The 17,018-nt window shown below is 42.3% G+C and overlaps 2 protein-coding genes and 1 long non-coding RNA gene across 6 annotated transcripts; 1 reads left to right on the top strand and 2 right to left on the bottom strand.

The window, feature by feature from the left end:
* Positions 1-1,041: 1,041 nt before the first annotated feature.
* Positions 1,042-3,872, top strand: LOC136537762 (uncharacterized). 2 transcript variants are annotated; one of them, XR_010779136.1, is made up of 3 exons: positions 1,042-1,468; positions 1,579-3,236; positions 3,444-3,872. It is a non-coding gene; the product is annotated as an uncharacterized lncRNA (long non-coding RNA). The 2 variants fall into 2 exon arrangements; XR_010779137.1 differs by having other exon boundaries at positions 1,043-1,468; positions 1,579-3,140.
* Positions 3,873-4,018: 146 nt separating this feature from the next.
* Positions 4,019-7,261, bottom strand: LOC136515892 (O-fucosyltransferase 30). Of its 2 annotated transcripts, XR_010773962.1 has the most exons (3): positions 6,680-7,261; positions 4,501-6,276; positions 4,021-4,385 (listed from the first exon to the last, which is right to left on the bottom strand). XR_010773962.1 is itself a non-coding variant. In XM_066509357.1 (2 exons), the coding sequence occupies exons 1-2, from the start codon at positions 7,120-7,122 to the stop codon at positions 5,208-5,210; spliced, it is 1,512 nt and encodes a 503-aa protein (XP_066365454.1). In that variant the 5' UTR covers positions 7,123-7,261; the 3' UTR covers positions 4,019-5,207. The 2 variants fall into 2 exon arrangements, 1 of the variants encoding a protein (XP_066365454.1); XM_066509357.1 differs by having other exon boundaries at positions 4,019-6,276.
* Positions 7,262-7,381: 120 nt separating this feature from the next.
* Positions 7,382-16,766, bottom strand: LOC136515878 (mRNA export factor GLE1-like). 2 transcript variants are annotated; one of them, XM_066509344.1, is made up of 15 exons: positions 16,073-16,764; positions 15,817-15,963; positions 15,582-15,740; positions 15,198-15,312; positions 13,900-14,048; positions 12,614-12,785; positions 12,134-12,299; positions 11,289-11,386; positions 11,049-11,119; positions 10,386-10,467; positions 9,574-9,669; positions 8,744-8,827; positions 8,374-8,502; positions 8,100-8,222; positions 7,382-8,030 (listed from the first exon to the last, which is right to left on the bottom strand). In XM_066509344.1, coding segments are annotated over exons 1-15 (1,815 nt in total). In that variant the 5' UTR covers positions 16,075-16,764; the 3' UTR covers positions 7,382-7,808. The 2 variants fall into 2 exon arrangements, with proteins under 2 accessions (XP_066365441.1, XP_066365446.1); XM_066509349.1 differs by lacking the exon at positions 7,382-8,030 and having other exon boundaries at positions 8,169-8,294; positions 16,073-16,766.
* Positions 16,767-17,018: the final 252 nt, after the last annotated feature.

Below are 17,018 nucleotides of genomic sequence, written 5' to 3'. Positions count from 1 at the left end.
TTACGAGCCCCCTGAGTAGGCTAACGAACGCGTCGACGTTCCTGCCGCTCACACTGTTCTTGTTTCATGCAACCACCAGGTCTGCGGAGTTGTCGTAGCTAGAGAACCAGAACAGGCACTGATCTTAGTACACCGCCGCATCTCTGGATCCGACGTAGATGGCGGACAGCGCGAGGCTGAGCCCCAACACAAGGCACGAACGCACTGGTCGCCGAGGAAGTCCCCGCGGCAGTGCAGGAGCCCGTAAGCCGTGTACGGGGTGTCTCCGAACGTCCGCGACGCGAAGCCTGATGCCTTCATGTTTCCTGCAAGCTCGTAGGAGATAATGGCAAGGTTGGCCTCGAACGTGCTGTTGGACTGCGTCGAGTTACATTAGTCGTACATGGAGTTGCAGATGTAGGAGAATGGTCCGGCAACCCCCGTCGCCTTGCCATCGCTTGGCTCCGTCAGTCGTCGAGGCAGCGTTGACGAGGAGGAGGATCGAGCAAGGGAATAAGCATCGCATGTATCTACTAGACAGTTGGGGAGGCTAGTGGTGATCTGATGCAGATGCTGCTGTTAGCTATGTGCGTAATTTGCTAGTACTATAAAAGAGAGAAAGAATTAAAAATATACTGTCATGTCACCAGAAAAACTTTATACATGCCTTATATTGGTAGATAGACCCGTAAAAAAAGAGGACAGGAACATACAAAACACCCGTGTTTCACGTGGCGGATAACTTCTCGTCGCCGTTTTTTCTCACATGCGAAACTTTTACCTACCCACACCTGTCCGCTTAGGTTATCTCCAACAACAATACCAAAAATACAAGACTCATTCGTCTTTTGAATAGCGCTACAGGCAAAAGTTCAATACCTATTCGGCATCTTCTCCAACGATAAGACCTAAAAGAAAATCTTTTCTACAAATAGATTTTTAGGAGAAAGAATGTTCATATTTGATTTGTGTCTCTTAAACAACCTAAAATAGATCTACTGTATAGATACTTTGGAGACTAATTTTGTGTCTCTCGTTGTCCATTTTGACTTCGAGTTCGGTACGACATGTGGTTCTGGAGACAGTCTTACCCCTCTCGACTTAGACTGCCCCCTCCATCCCCTCCGACGCGACCGCTGGACGCTGGGTGTCCACTCCGCCCGCGCCGCCGCCGCTCTACTCAGCATCCTGACCCTTCCACAGCGCCTCCTGCAACTGCCTCCGCAACGGGCCGCCCGCTGCTCGCCCCGCTCTCCTGTGCGCCCGCGCGCTGCGGCGGCGCCGTCGTCCCGAGCATCTCGCTGCCGCCAGGGGGCGCTTCTCGGCCATCCTCTCCGAACTCGCCTAGATCGGCGGCCACCCCACCCCCACCTCCGCTGTGTTTGAGCCATCGACCATGACATCCGCTGCCCTAGCCCGCTGCACCTCTCTCCAACACGCTCTGGGACCTCAACCTCTGCCATAAGGTGTTTGACGGAATACCCATAAGGTAAACAGGGGTCTCCATGTGTGTGCCATGAATCGCTGGCTATATGGCTATATGGTTATATGGCTATATGTCTGATCTTGTTTTGGTTGTGTTTCTGATCTTGTTTGCAGTACTAGCCATCAAGATCACTGGCTAATTTCCCAATTTGTAGGTCCAATTTATCACGAGTCAGAGGAACTGTGTTCTAGATTCGATCGATGGGCGGCAACGCAAGGCTGTGCGTAGCTGTAAAACATGAATGACCGTGCCTGCTACTGTCCCCTGTACTCTTTCATCAGACTGCAGGGACGTGAGAATTTTTCGCTTTTGTTTCCCGAATTTTTTGATGTATGATTTGGATATGGTTAGGAGCATTTTTCCAACAAAGACTGGCTTCATGAACTTTTCCATTTTTCAGATGGGGTCAAGCTCAGAAATAAAATTATTGCTAAACTAACATTGTACAGTAAGAGAAAGTTATAATAAATAGGTCATTGAGTTTAGTCCTGTAAGAGAGAGTTACAAGTCCAGTTCCGTTTTTCTAACAGGAAGGTGATCTATAATAAACGAACAGTAGTGATATATATTGGGGATATACGAAAGCCAGTCTCAAAAAAACTGGAAGGGGTCGTGCATGCTTTGCTTCTTTTTTCCTCTTAGATGCCTAGATATTTCAATAAAGTATTTAATAGTTCAGGTTACATGCTAGATGTGGTTACAGGGAAAATATTTGTGCTCAGAGTATCCTCCTGCTGGCATGCTTGAATGAAGTTTTGGTACTGCTGACTGTGCCTACATTATTGAGAGATAGGCATGCCCAATTTCTTTTTTTCAGCAGATTTTAGATTATAGGAATCTGAATTCTTATGCAGCAGTCCATTATACTGTGAGTTATGTGAGTCTTATTGGTGTGCAGGTTGATAGCCACACATAATTTTTTAAGAACCCTAGAAAATATTTTTAAACAATTTCTTCAGTTGGTACTTGGTAGGCCTTTTAGTTATCCTCAATCTATGGCACAGAATAGACATTCCCATACAGAAAAAAGGAATACAGCCCATGGCGGTTACCTCAAATGTATGGATTTGTACAATTGGGAATTATCATCTTCCCAAGTTGTGTTATAGTCATGGACTCTGATGAAATAAACTTTTCTTGGATCTTGCAATCTGTTCAGGTTGTTAAATATGTTGAATGCATGAAAATAACGGTGTAATGTCCCTTTGTTTAGTAAATAAACTTTAGAATTAGCTGTTAGTGAATCTTTGCATACTTTTGTGCAAAAACAGAAACACATCCCTGAATTCAGCATATAAGAGTGCCAACACGCCAACAAATACTTGAGTGGCTCTCATTGCTAAGCTCTTTCCCGACTGCAACAACAACATTCAGGTATAGGTGCCTTTTCTTTTGAGCCATGGCAGCATGTATCTGTGCTTCTGGGTTCCTTCCGGCGACATGTTATTAGTATCATTCTGAACATGAGGTAACCCGCTTGTTTATATGCACTAATGTTACTATAATGTTGGCCTGTTTATCTTGGGTTTGCTGAAATCCTGTCGCAAATTATCATGGTTAGCTACACTTTCTTGTCTTGTAGAGCTATGCATGTGCCACAAGGTATATTTTCACAATCAAACTCTTATGTAGGGGTTAGAGTTGAGGTCGAGGAGCCTGGCAGAGATGACATGATGTAATATCCTATTTTAACAAGGCCATGTTTAGTTCTCCACAATTCCAAACTTTGGCACTATGCAAAAAGAAGATTTTCCGTCACATCAAACTTGCGGTACATACATAGAGTACTAAATGTTGACGAAATAAAAAACTAATTGTACAGTTTGGTTGTACTTTGCGAGACGAATGTTTTGAGCCTAATTAGTCAACGATTGGACAATTATTAACAAATAAAAACAAAACGACACTTTAATCGCTACAGTGATTCAACCGGCGTCAAATCGGCCGAACTAAACGCGGCCCAAATTTCCTACTGCAGGCGCGATAAGGACGGCGTGTACAGCCGTCCACGAGGCGACTGGTGGTCACCGTAGGGATCTGCAAGGGGATGGCCTACGTGAGTCCGTGGGAAGGCAGAGAACGTGTGTGCTGGTGTACTTGCATTATAGAGTTAAAGATTACTTTCAGATTACAAATCAGAGTTAAAGCTTCCTTTCAAAATTCAAAACATAAATGTGTGGGTAGAAATGATCTTTCTCATGTTTTGTTCATCTGTCAAAAAATGAATGGGATGACCTATAAATTGGTACAGGTAGTAGCTAGCTGCAGTGACATTGCAATTGCAGAGAAGTAGCTACCTGCAATGGCATTGACGTCACATGTACTGTTAATTGAAACTTTGTTGATGCTGCTACTCGCAAGAAAAGTCATATTTTTCTAAATCAATAATAGGACTGTTTCTATGCATGGAAAAAATGCCAACATAATAAGATAGTATGCAATATGTCATTGCTTAGATCCATTATACTTTCTATGCAACATGTCATTGCTTATATCCATTATACTTTCTACATGACATACAAATTCATTTAGGGGCCGTTTGGAACTTTGAATCCTTTCATTTGGAGGAATAGAAATATACTAAATAAATTAGGCTACTACTTTTCAAAGTTTACATATAATCCTATCTCAAATTCATACGGTAAGAGATGAAAATTGATTCTATAGATCACCACCACTTTATAAAAATAATATATAAATATAATCCATGTACAATCATATTAGCTTAATTAACATGTGTTTAAATTATGATTATTAAAATGAATTTAACTCTAAAGATCTAAACAGGGCCTTAAAAAAATTACATATTGTTTATGAAATGATTTTCATTTACACGTGCGTGCTGCACATGCATGTCCACTAGTAAGGTTAAAAGAAGAGAATCACAAACCCTTCTGGCTGAGTCTGCCGTCGTGAACTCCTTCCAAGAATGCAAAGACACAGCACTGATGCTTCAGTAAACAGGTATGGAACAGACCAAATTTAACAAACCCAATCAAAACCAGGCTTTGGAAACCGCAGCGGCGGTCACTCACCTCGATCTTGTCGAGGTTCCCCTGGTCGAGCACCTTGAGGGCTTGTTCGGTGCACTGTGTTTAGTACCCCAATGGGATTTAAACCAGAAAGGGATTGAGTTAATCCCCTTGTGTCAACCCTGCCCCCCAAATGTAACATCTACACTATACGTTCCAAGGTACAGAAGTTGTATTATTCTCAACCAACATACCAAACTCAGAAATACAAATAAATACAAGCTTTTTTTTCCCCATTGTTGTACAGTAGTGGTTCCTACTGTCCAGGAAACAGGGTCATGTATATACAATCAGAAACAAGTGGCATTTGGCATTCCCAATAGAGCCTAGATTCTTTTTTCAAAAGCTATCACTGCCTTCAGAAGTCAAAACTCAGAAGTATGAAGATACATGATACCCTACGAACAGGAAAATAAATGTAGACTAAAAAACTGAGGGGAGAAAAAGAGTTAGCCGCTCAAAATGATTCAGGTAAAGCATGAACCTGATCTTTCTGTACAGTTAGAAAAAAAAACGGTGCACATTCTCTTCATGATATATCCCATGTGATGCTCAACAGTCTACTGTCAATTGAACACGTCAGCAAGACCAACTCTTGAACTGGTGGGTGCAAAACGTACGATGCTTCGGCCTCTATCGTGTTGGCTCCCACACTGCTATAACACATCAATCAGCGATGGTTTTCAGGTTCCTTAATGGGTGTTATTTTCCTACAATTTGCAGACATTGTTCTTCCTCATTGTTTCAATGCTTCCTGCTATGGTTGATCCAGCAGTCCCCACAAATCCTAGTGATGCGCAGCTACAAACAGATTCTTCAATAGACAACAAAATTTCTGGCAGTTGAACAGGGTCGCAATCTTTCTTTGTGCTCTCTATGATTTTTGGAAGTAATCCAGACCGAACACCATGTTCTGCAGCCATAAGATTTTCTGAAGTTTGCAGCACTAACTCATCACTTTCCTTCAGCATGTACAATTTATATCGCTCATCTGTTGCAACATTTGCAAGAAAGGTTTTGGTCCAGTTTGCTGGTGGAAGATCAGTCATGATGAACATGTGAATAAGGCCACCAGTCTTGTTTCTCTTCATTTCTAACTCAACAGCTTTCAACTTCTCCTTGAGGGCAGAGAATGTAGTTTTCCAGTGATTTTTGAATTGCCCATCTAGCAACCTAAGTTGTGCACAAAGAAAGGGTTCCTTGATGTTGTTCTTAGCAAATTCCTTCCCTGCAGCCATGATCTCCGGGGCAAAAGGAAGAAACTCAATCTTATCTAGTATCCTCTGTATTCTTTGGTCCTTAGGCGATTCATGGATATCAAAATAAGACTCAGATCCCCTGTATGGTCCTGAGAAGAGTGTGCCAAATGCCAACACGGTAGCATCCTCGGCTTGTGAACCAGGCCCTAAAGCCTTGTATATATCTCTGCGTCTCCGAATGTATGAGATCTTCTTCCTCCTTTTCAATTCATCATCTGGTTGAAACTGATCCAAGGCCCCATCATCATCCTGTTGGTATGTCCATACTGTTGTCCTACAGTCGTCTTGTACAGGATAGACACAACCTTTTTCACTGCCTCCTAGACCAGACAGCAAAGAACGGCATCTATTGTAGTCATCTGGCATAGAGCTACCGCCAGAAACAGCACAGCACAACCGAGAAAAGCAAGCCTTCCGCATGTCTACACCGCACCACAGGGAGGCAAAAACCCTGAAGTCAATAGTCCTAACCATAGATTTGATTGAGGATAGATCAACTATGTCACCCATCGAAACATACCTGAATGTTAAACAAATAAGTATTAGCAATCGGTCTTTCTGATTATCATTATCATGTGTACAGTCCACAATGAACTTTTGAAATCAATTATGCACAATATGAAAAGTGGTTACTCCAGGTGTGCACGACATAATACTACTTCACAATACCTTCCAATCGGAAATAATTTTACCTCCTTTCCGTCAATAAAGGAAACTGAGTGGTACCATGTGATCTGCTATCCTTGAAATAGCTCAAGTTCTGATTTAGTACTTTATTCTCGCCACATTGTTCCATCATTTGAGCCATTTCACATAAGCAAGGTGCAAGCAAAAGGTGTAGAACAAATTCGAATGCAAGCAATTTCTGCTACGCCAGAGACCAAACAAAGTCGGTTAAGTCGAATGCTAAGTGCGGTCTTTACCTCCGGTCCAGCAGGAGTTTCATGGCGTGGTCCCAGACAGCAGCACGCAGCGAGGCAGGATCGGTGACCCTGAACTTGGGGCAGCTCCCGAGGACGACGGCGTGGTGGTCGAGCACGGGGGGCACGACGAGAGTGCGGTTCAGCAGCGCGGCTGCCACCGCGGCGTTCCGGAACTCGCCCACCTGGTTGCTGAACCCGCTGTGCGGCGCGTACCACAGGAACCTCTCGCCCTCGAGCTCCGCTGAGCCCCCGCACCGGGGACGGGGAGTGTCGGCACCGCCGGGGGTGGAGGGGACAGGGAATAGGGCGCGGAGCATGGTGGAGTAGGCGGATGAGAAGAGGAGGGAGGTCGGGAGGAGGAGCAGGAGAACGGCCACGACGAGAGGCAGGTGCGACCGGGCGCTCCGCCTGCGCCACCGGCCGCGGCTCGCCGGCAAGTCCATGACCGGCGACTTGGAGATGGGATCTGACGGCGGTGACGAGAAAAGACGGGGTGAGCCGAGATAGAACACACGGGAGGCCTTTCACTGTGGGCCGCGAATGTTTGCACGCGGACCTGATCCACGGAGGTTGGGCCCCGACCCCCGACCCCCGACCCCGGCCATTCCCGGCCCAACCGAACATGCCCTGAACACGGCGAAACCCGTGGGGGTCACGAGCTGTTGAGATGGCTTGCTGAGACTGAGAGGGTTGGGAGGTATATTAATAATAAGAAAGTTTTGTGTATATAGACTCAAAAATTTGACCTCGATACAAGTGGGCACTGGGCAGAGTTGGCCACGATATAGGGTACATACATGTATTATATATAGTACAACAAATGGTGAAACCTCAACCGACCCTACCTGTTCTTGGCCGCCGGATACATGTCACATAAACAAATAGGGGAGAACAAAAAATGATCTACTAAACTATCCGTAAATAATGCTCGTGACATTTGGTGCTGATCTCCTTGCAGGCCACATCCTCTGCAAGGCTCGACCGTGTTTCTGAAATACGAATAGCTCCATGCCGATCTGGTGTTTTGATCTCTACATGAGCCCGCTCTTTCGATAGTGGTAGCTTGGACGAGGTACCGCCCTTCAGCCGATCACACACGATGCCTCATGCCGATCTGGTGTTTTGATCTTTACATGAACAACTCCTTGGATAGTAGTTGCTGGACGAGGTACTGCCCTTCTGGTTCCTCCAGGTAGATTTTGTCGTTCAGATAATTCTGTAGATTGTTGACAGCCTCAGCCTGCATCTTGTTGCCTTGTTCTTTCAAAGCTGGTAAAAAGCACCGTGATATTACATCCAGGATCTTCATGAACTGTGATCCATATTTCTTGTGAAGTGCAAAACCAGCCATCTGAAAGAGCATAAGAACCCCGATTAAACACATGGCACACAAACAGGAGGTCTCGAGGCAGATTCCTACCTTGAGGAAAGCGTGAAGGGCACAGGCAGTGGCTGTAGTAGCTGGGAGAGAATTGAGGAACATGGCAAGCCATTTCCATCCCTCAGCTAAGCCATGAGGATGACGTACACCTTTGATTTCCGTCTGTAAATGAAGTTAGGGAGTCACCTTTCTGTTGTACTGCAATAGGCCAGTCTACTGGACATAGGCTTATATCTTATGAAAATTCATCAATTCAGATAGATGAAGGTATAAAATAAGCACGCAAGAATACTGAGAAAAGAAGTGCACACACCTGAATCATTGCTGCATACAGTTTGACGTACGCAACGACGTATGTTAGATAACTTTCAGTGCTCTCGAGTTGTCCATTTTCTTCCTGGTAACCAATCAGCCTGTAATAATCTCTAGTTCGTGCTTGTGCCTACAAAATCACAGATATCATGAGAAAAAAATTCCAAAGCTTAAAAAATCATATAAAACAGTGGGTGACAGTATGACACAGCTTGGTCCACAAATCTGTTGCATACAATTGTTAAAAATGCATTAGAAATAATTCTGAGCATTGCTTATAATCTCTTGGGGTGTTTTCTCATCGCATCCCACATAAGAGTCAAATAAACAAATTCCAAATATATTACAGAGTTCATACCATGCAGACTTACATTTAAAGCATGCAGATGCTTTGGAACCGTGTGTATGCAAACTCTGTTGAACTCAGCTAAAAGATAATCCATTGCGTCTGGCACCTGACCAATCAGACACATCAGATGTGGTCATGAAAGGAAATGTCTCGATGCTAATCTTAGCAATTCTTGTTAATATACAAGTATCACAAGTCATAATAAATAAGAAATTCCGTCAGATTGGTGACCTAGTGTTAATTAAATTAGACTTCAAGCAAGTTCACAAGTGTCCCGAGTAGCAAGTCATATAGGAAATATGAAAGGTCATGTTATCTTGGCACATGGCAATGGCAGCTGGATTTTGTCACGCAGTTGGTGTCACTGACATCAAGATCCATGAATATATTCAAATTTCTCATGAATCGGATGCAGACACATAAGAGTATAAGACACACTTAGTCCAGCTGATATGTTCCATCTTATTACAACACGATTGCAAGCTATTCGTGATCTGTCTGGAGTACATGTTTGGATGAGATGGCAGTACCATTTCCAAGCTTCAAACTTAACCAAAATAGAAGTTCCACGCAATTTATTCCTCACAAATAAGTAGTAAAGAAGACTTGCCTACCAGAAGCAACCAGTTTTAAGTATTAGTATAAAAACCAAGATTGCAATATGTGCTCTTGTGCTTTACAAAATATGCCGGGTTTTCAATGTAGTATATTCAGAACATTCAGGTCAAAAGAATCTAAGTAGACTACATTACAATGATCAGCACTAAACTAACACCACGGTATTGCTAATAAGAATTCAATAATGCATAATGACAAATGCCAAATGGTATTTTGAGGATGACAAGAAGAAACCTGGTTTGTGACTAATAGCATGACATATCCACATGCAAAGGCCAAATTTCCAAACGTTTTGTCCTTTGTATTTCTACTCTTGACAATTGAAATAATCTGCAAAGCATACTAGGTTAGTTATGTGAGTCAATAAATATTGAGCAAAATTTCATCATGCAAGAAAAAAACAAATGGTAGGATTATTAAGTGTGGTAAGGCCAAGAAATCCTAATGAGTAGGTAAAGATGTTTAAGCCTTTAGGCCCTACTGGCAACTAAATGGGAAGGTACACTCAATAGTAGAATACCCTTTGAAATAACTGAAGTTATGCTGCTAGCTACCACTCCCTTCAATCAAATATACAAGACATTTAGACTTGTGCAAAAGAAATAAGAGTCTGTGTGAAATGACCATGTGAATCATTGATCCTTCAATAAGTAGCTAGGTGGGAGCCATGGGAAATGGAGATGCTCCTAAAAGAGAACATTTACTGTACCAAACTAAAGATGGAAAAGTGCTTCAAAAGTGTAGCACAACTTATAATTTCGTGAAGAGTGGGGACTGGGCAAGGCAACTTATATTTTGGAACAGAGCAGTACAGATGCTTGCACCCACATTGTTCAAAATGTTCACTCTTGATAATATGTGCTTGTATGCCACAAGCAATAAGACATAGGCTGTAAGCCTATAAGTCTATAACCATGCATGAACACAAGTCACTAAAAAATCGAGTTACAAAAATAGATTCACACATTTGTCATTCCACATCACAAAACACTGACTGTGCTACTAATTTAATGAAAATTATTATATAATAAATATAAAGTATCTACCTTGTTTGCAAATAGACAACAAGAGATTGGATGGGGACAATCCTGTCCATCTAAAGCTTTAATAAGCTCACTGGCCCTTGCTCTGCACCGAAATTATATACAATTGGAAAATCAAATTACACTCAGATAAATTATCCACATCAATATTTCTGAATAACAGGCAGATCACTATTTATTCGCATGATGTGTAACAAATGGTGATAAAGAGGACGATAAGTGAAAAATAAAGCAGAAAAAGAAACGTGGAAGTATGCCCATGCACTGGTGGCACTAGGTCCAGGCAGTAGCCAAAAAACGATCTAGCTTATTGTTTCAAGAAAAGACCTGCTTCATTGCTATTGGGCTGCAAGACAAAAATTGCACATAACAAAAAACCATGATGTCTAGCAAGTTTACTTTAATGACTTAATCCTCATGGCTCGATGCATGGGGGTTAGAAGGAACAAAATGCGGCACCCGCCAAGTTTGAAATTAGATTCAAAATTAAGTATTACAAAGGTATATTGTTAAACTGACTGTCTATCATACTACAAACAAACACTTAACCTTATGTTCATGAATTTAAAATTTCCATAATCAACTCAGTTTACAATTATCACAGTAGCGTAGCTTTCAGATAGTTTATGTAACCATATTCAAGTTAAGCTGTAGTATTGAACTCACCTGACACTGTCAGTAGTTGGCATAAGTTTACTTATGGACTTGGCAATTTGTCGGTCATATTTGCTGAATTCCTGCATGATATGATGTCAGCCAGAGTATACAAGTTATCAACATACTCATCTATACATCAAATGGTAAGTCATGGAGCAGTCATTATTCATCAGGGTTGTCAAATCAACAAAATTGCAGCAAGTTGTTCGAAACTGCAATTAAATATTAAGCTTCAGCAGAAAATAAGACCTTGCTGAGAAGAATGTTTTCCGGCACTTGATTCTGTACTAATGCACGCCTCCGTGACTCTCCTTCTAATGCATATTTATCGGCAAAAACTTTGATACCTACCACGAAAGACCAAGTTATTAAACATACAACAGACAAGTAGTGTAGCTGGGGGAAATAACAACATGCGTAGATGATGATATACTTCATACAAATACAGAATTGTTAGTATATTATAAGTGTAGAGAGAATATATGTGCAAATAGCACCAGAATTTCCACTTCCTTCTCTTTCTGGGTATGTGCTCGCATAATGAGTGTTTGACATTAGTGCAGCAGAATCGTTAGCATGATTTCTTAGATTATGGGGAATTGTATCTTGATAGAACAAGCTTGCACTTTGCATATTTATCTAGTGGCTAGATCCTATAGAACAATAAAAGATATATAACTGAATGATTGATGCCCGTACATAACTCCATCTTAATTGTAAATAAAATAGGGTAAGGTTGGTAAATGCAGGGGTTGAAGATATGCTTGACACTGTAGAAGATAAGTTAAATGAGTTTTAAAATAGGAAGTTAAATGTTAAAGAAAATAAACTGGAAGTTAGAAACTGATGAATGGACTATCAGATGATCATAGGCATTGCACAATTGCAACTCCAGTTTCTGTAACTAAGTGCCAACCCAACAGATACTAAACCTTATTCATGAAAAGCACAAAGTGGTACTGATTTCCTTTCAAATGATTTCAGCTTGAATGAGATTGGATATGGTACAATATCTATTAGGAAAATCAGTACAAGAACTTAGAACAGTACTACAAATATTAAGTTTGTGAATCAGTCCTTTAAACAAAGAGTACCTGCAATATTATTCTGGGAATTTGGACTAGATTGGGAAGCTGCTGCATCTCTCAATTTAGCAGCCTCCTTTTCCGCTGCTTCCTTGTCTGCTGCTTCCTTTTTAGCAGCCTCAAATGCTGTTTTCCGTGCTTCAGCTGCTAATTTTGCAGCTTCCTTCTGCCTAGCCTGCATCATAGTTGATGACCTTTCTTATTAGCTACAAGGGCCTTTGAGACTAGTTGACTACCAGTGAAGCAAAGCAAGACTGGTGGTAAGCAAATCTTCAAAATGAAAAGCAACAGGAATAGCTGGAGGGGGGGGTACAATAGGTGCAATCAAAACTGATGGAACTCAAAACATTTACTCTGGTTAATATCAAATCCACTCCAATGTTACAACAATGAACTAGTCTCGAAGATCCTAAGCCCCCAAATCAAAATCGTGTGTAATTATGTGCAGAAAAAAAGATCGTGTGATACAACGAATCTGAGCAATCAAACCTCTGCTTCTTGCCGGGCTCTTTCCTGCCTTAACTTTTCTTCCTTGACAGCTTGCTCTTTTCTTTTAGCTTCTTCAAGAGCTGCATCATCTCTTATTCGACGTTCAACAATCTGGGATTTTTGTTCATGATCCCTTTGGACCATAGATAAGTGTTTATCGAGTACTTCTGCACTACAAGAAAGCAATAGAATAATATAATACTGAAGACAATAAAAACTGTCAATAAATAAAGTACTACAAAGTTGCAGGTATACAACATAATTCATCTTATTGCTTTTATAAGTTATAACCCATCTTTTAGAGACAACATACATGGTAGGATTTCCTGTCAATTTTTCCTCCTCAATTCTTTTTCGTAGCTAATAGAATGGTACCATTCTCATGAATGAACCATATTTTGTAATGCATAGTTAGAAGGAACTATGGTCCTTTAGTACATGCACAAGCCCAGTATCAGTGTATCACAAATATCTGCAACTGGAGGGGGTATATCCTATGACATCTCAACTAAAAAGTTTGAAAAGAATAGTAAGCATAGTCTAAAAGGTTAATTTAGGAATCTGAAGAATCAATGGTTAACTTTAAACAATGCAACAGAAACAAATTCCACATCAGTACAAAGCTAAGGAATCAATATGACCGACTGTTTCATAACACAAAGATAATTCATAAAAACGGCTCCTTAAAACAAAAACACAATTGGAGTGGATAGAGTAAATGGCACTTATCTCATAACTCAAACACACACAACATGGTTATGAGGGATAGAGTAATAGAAGTACTCAACAGAACATTGAACTCAAAACTTGAGCTATCTTATCACTTATCAGAGTGAAGCCTTCAATCAATCTAATAAATATAACGTATAAGAATTTTGCATGTAAGTACAGCTTATCTTCAGGTTGTGAAAAGAAGTACACTGAAAGCAAGTTCCAGCAGCCATTGTAATATACTTGTCCCTTTGAAACAGAAATAAATTGAATTTGCAACCCATAAGGCCATGAAGAGATAGAGTAACTTTAAAGGACAATCAGCACTCTAAAACAATGGAGTAAGCGATTAGCTCAATACTGACGACAACAACAGGTACTAACAAAAAGAGAAACTGCTACTATGAAGCTTATTTTGGATACAGACATTGGAATAGTACAAGAAATGCTTTGTGCCTTAAATGTTGCTCACTAAACAAATGTAATGTTTCTTTGGTATTTGGAAAAAAAATATGGAAATTGCAATGAATATTGAATACTTCAAGAAATGAAGAGACATCTAGAAAGGTACATACATTCTTCTCTGGAAGTGTACATCGAGTCTTTTGTCTATCTCTTTTCTTGATTCTGCATATTTCTGAAGTCGTGCAAATGCAGAAATTGTTCTCTGAATTTCATTTTGGTGGCATACCTCCAATGAAGCTAGCTTATTTCTAACTTCTTCCTGAAGAACAAATACCATACATGATGAAGACAGGTATTTAAATAGATAAACAATGGGGTCCAAGAATGGTCCTTTATTATTAAAGCAAGAGTGGAAGAGAATGCTGTAATTGGTGGGGATGTTTTTAAATTCAATGTCATAAAAATAACCAATGTTATTAAATCATCCAATAAAAACAATGTCATCAGTGAACCTAGTGCCCTGCCCTTTCATACTTTCAAGTTTGACCTGTTTTGCCTAGCTTGAAAAATATTTTTCAAATCCTAGAGAAATTAAAACCAACAATTGTATGGCACAGGCATATCAGCATCTGCTAGAAGAGTGATATAACATGGTTATGAACTAACATGAGTAAGATTGCTTCCCTGCTATCGTACTTCCTGGGCCTGAATCTTTTCGATGTGACATAAAAATAATGTTGTAATTGAAAGTATGCTCAAATTGATACCAAACTGACTAAGCACTTCTTCGATACAATCCAGAAAGCAAAAGCACAATGTCAACATCAATGCTTCATGGAAGTCTTCATTATTGCAACATGGGAGATATGAAAACAAAGAAATGATCAAATCTTCAGAGGAAATCAAGCTTCCTTCGAGTCTTGGAAATCATGTTTTGTACATACATAATGTAAAGCTTCATTTTCACAAATTTAAGCCTGTTCCTAGACTCAACCTCTCCCTTTGGCTAAACAGTCTGTTGTAAAGTTTCCTAGTTTACCCTTGATGTGTTTGTATTGCTTACTCTTTTTATATTTATATATATAATACCACAGTAGGGGTTTCCCCTACTGTATTCCCCTAAAAAAAACTAAGCCCTTCTTTTTCCTGCATATCATGATGCATTTTATGCTCGAAATATAGACGAATGTTTTTATTCATCCATACAAGTGTGACGTATCCAAAAAGTATGAAGGGAGCCAAAGCGCTCCATTCAAAATTTCTTGCAGTATAACTTTAGCCAGATAAACATAAAAAGAGTATGTGCAAGTATCTGTATTCCATTGTTTGGATCAATAAAAGAATACTATCAAATGCTAAGCATAAAGAGAACCTTATTATGAACCTAAACTGCAATGAGGACACAACAAAATCCAATGGTTTATCACAAAAACATGAAGGCAAAACATTATAAATGCTCAGTACACACTTGAACTTTTAGATGATGCTCGCGTTCCAGCTCAAGAAGAATGCTCTTCGCTAGGCCCCTTTTCTCCATTAAGTGGTATGGGGCAACCAGGCCATCTAATTCATCCTCTGAATCACTGCAAAGAAACAAAAGGAACATAACTAACAAATTATAGCATGCATAAAGTCACCAGGGAAGCTTCTACAGTTTTGGAAAGGGGGGAAAACATGCTACAGAGCATACTTAATGGTCCAACGGGATCCTTATGCTTCATAGTTTGTCCTAAGACAGAAGTTGCCTTCCTTACAATTATCCCTCCCTCTACAGGAAGTTAATCCAGAAACCATGACACAAATTCCATGGAAAGCTGCAATTACATGTACCCAGTTGTAGATCAAAATTCACCTTGATTCGAGATCATTACACGAGAACCTTGCTCCTTTGGCCACAAGAGCCCGGGACTTCCCATGACTGGTACCATCGTCTTCATCTTCTGTGTCGTCTTCGTCATCATCGTCAACCCGCATCACAAAGGCCTTCTCCCTCGTACCGCTGCCGTTAGCCCTAAATTGACCAAACAAAACTAGTCAAACCTCATGGGACGGCAAATCACTAGAGCCAGACGCAGGCGAGAGATTACCAATCCGGCGGCTGCTTCAGGGGTGTGGGCGGCGCAGCGCGGTGGGTGGCGTCCAGCGCGTCAAGCTCGGCGAGCACATCGCCGAGCGTCCAGCTCGGGCGCGGGTCCAGGTCCCTGGGACACCGCAGCTCCACACGCTCGAAGCCCCTGCGGGGGAGGCAAAACAGAGAGGGGGAAGCAGAAAGCAGGTCAGTCACGACGAACAACCAACGGAAGGGAGGAGAGGCAAGCTGATGAGACAACGGGGCGGGATTACATCGCGGTCGTCCCCGTCGCCGCCGCCCGGTCGCCAGGCAGGTGGCCCTAGGTGGCCAGGGCTCCGGCCTTTCTGGAGCTGTATAGGGTTCGTCCTTGTGCGTTTCGCGTGAGATGCACGCTTTGACACAGGCCGAAACCCAAGCAGCGCAGGAGCGGAGCAGGTGCCGGGTGCGCTTTCAAATCGAATACATTAACTGAAAGGAATCCCCAACGGATTGAAGCAGCCAAATAGGCGGAGAAGTAGTGCGCGCCGTGATCAGATCAGCGGCGACAACAGCAAAGGAAAATGTGTAGCAAATTCGTAGCGACGGCGGGACAGGACGGTGGCGTCGCCCGGCCTATGCGAGGGCCGGCGGACGCGACAGTGAGTGGGGCGGGGAGGCGGCTGTGGCAGCGCTCGAATCAGAGGGATGGATACGAATCGACGGCGGACGGCGATATAGGTCGGACCGCCGGACTCCGCAGAGGGGAGAAGCAGCCAAGCAGGGGATCGGCCTCTACTCGCTGGCGCGTCGGGCTGGGCGAGCGCGTAGGGCTCGGCCTGGGCGCGCGGCGGGTGGGCGCTCGCGGCTGGTGGGTCAGAGGCGGTCGTTTCGCCGGCGCCGGAGTGGCCGAAGCGCAGGCGGCGGCGTCGGGTCTCGCAGGAACTCGCCGCGACCCCGCGCGACTATGGAGTTCTCGAGGAGACGAACAGAGAAGCCTAGGTTCCTTTCTTTTACAAACAGGGCCGCCGGATAGCTGGGCTAGCCATGGGAAGGGAGGCTGGGCCTCGGCCCTCTCGTGAATTTTCAAGCTAATTGGCAAACTGGGCTGCTCCTGCTAAAAAGAATAGCTAATTGAATTTAAGCTTCCCTAAAAAAAAGCTAATTGAATTTAAGCCTTTTTCTGTCATGGTTTTCAGAGACTATATATATTGCTAGAAAATGCATAATTCTTCTCACGCC

Source organism: Miscanthus floridulus, chromosome 2, assembly GCF_019320115.1.
Source record: "Miscanthus floridulus cultivar M001 chromosome 2, ASM1932011v1, whole genome shotgun sequence".
NCBI classification, from domain to species: Eukaryota; Viridiplantae; Streptophyta; class Magnoliopsida; order Poales; family Poaceae; genus Miscanthus; species Miscanthus floridulus.
Note: the sequence above shows the minus strand (reverse complement) of the source record. Positions and strands in the feature narration are given on the sequence as shown.

Excerpts from the sequence above, each read along its gene's own strand:
- LOC136515878 (XM_066509344.1), bottom strand. Across the intron at positions 12,786-13,899 it reads GTACACTTCCAGAGAAGAAT|TGCAGAAGTACTCGATAAAC; the intron begins GTATGTACCTTT and ends GCTTTCTTGTAG. Across the intron at positions 11,120-11,288 it reads AAAACATTCTTCTCAGCAAG|GAATTCAGCAAATATGACCG; the intron begins GTCTTATTTTCT and ends CATATCATGCAG.
- LOC136515892 (XM_066509357.1), bottom strand. The coding sequence starts at position 7,122 with ATGGACTTGCCGGCGAGCCGCGGCCGGTGGCGCAGGCGGAGCGCCCGG. Across the intron at positions 6,277-6,679 it reads AAACTCCTGCTGGACCGGAG|GTATGTTTCGATGGGTGACA; the intron begins GTAAAGACCGCA and ends TTTAACATTCAG.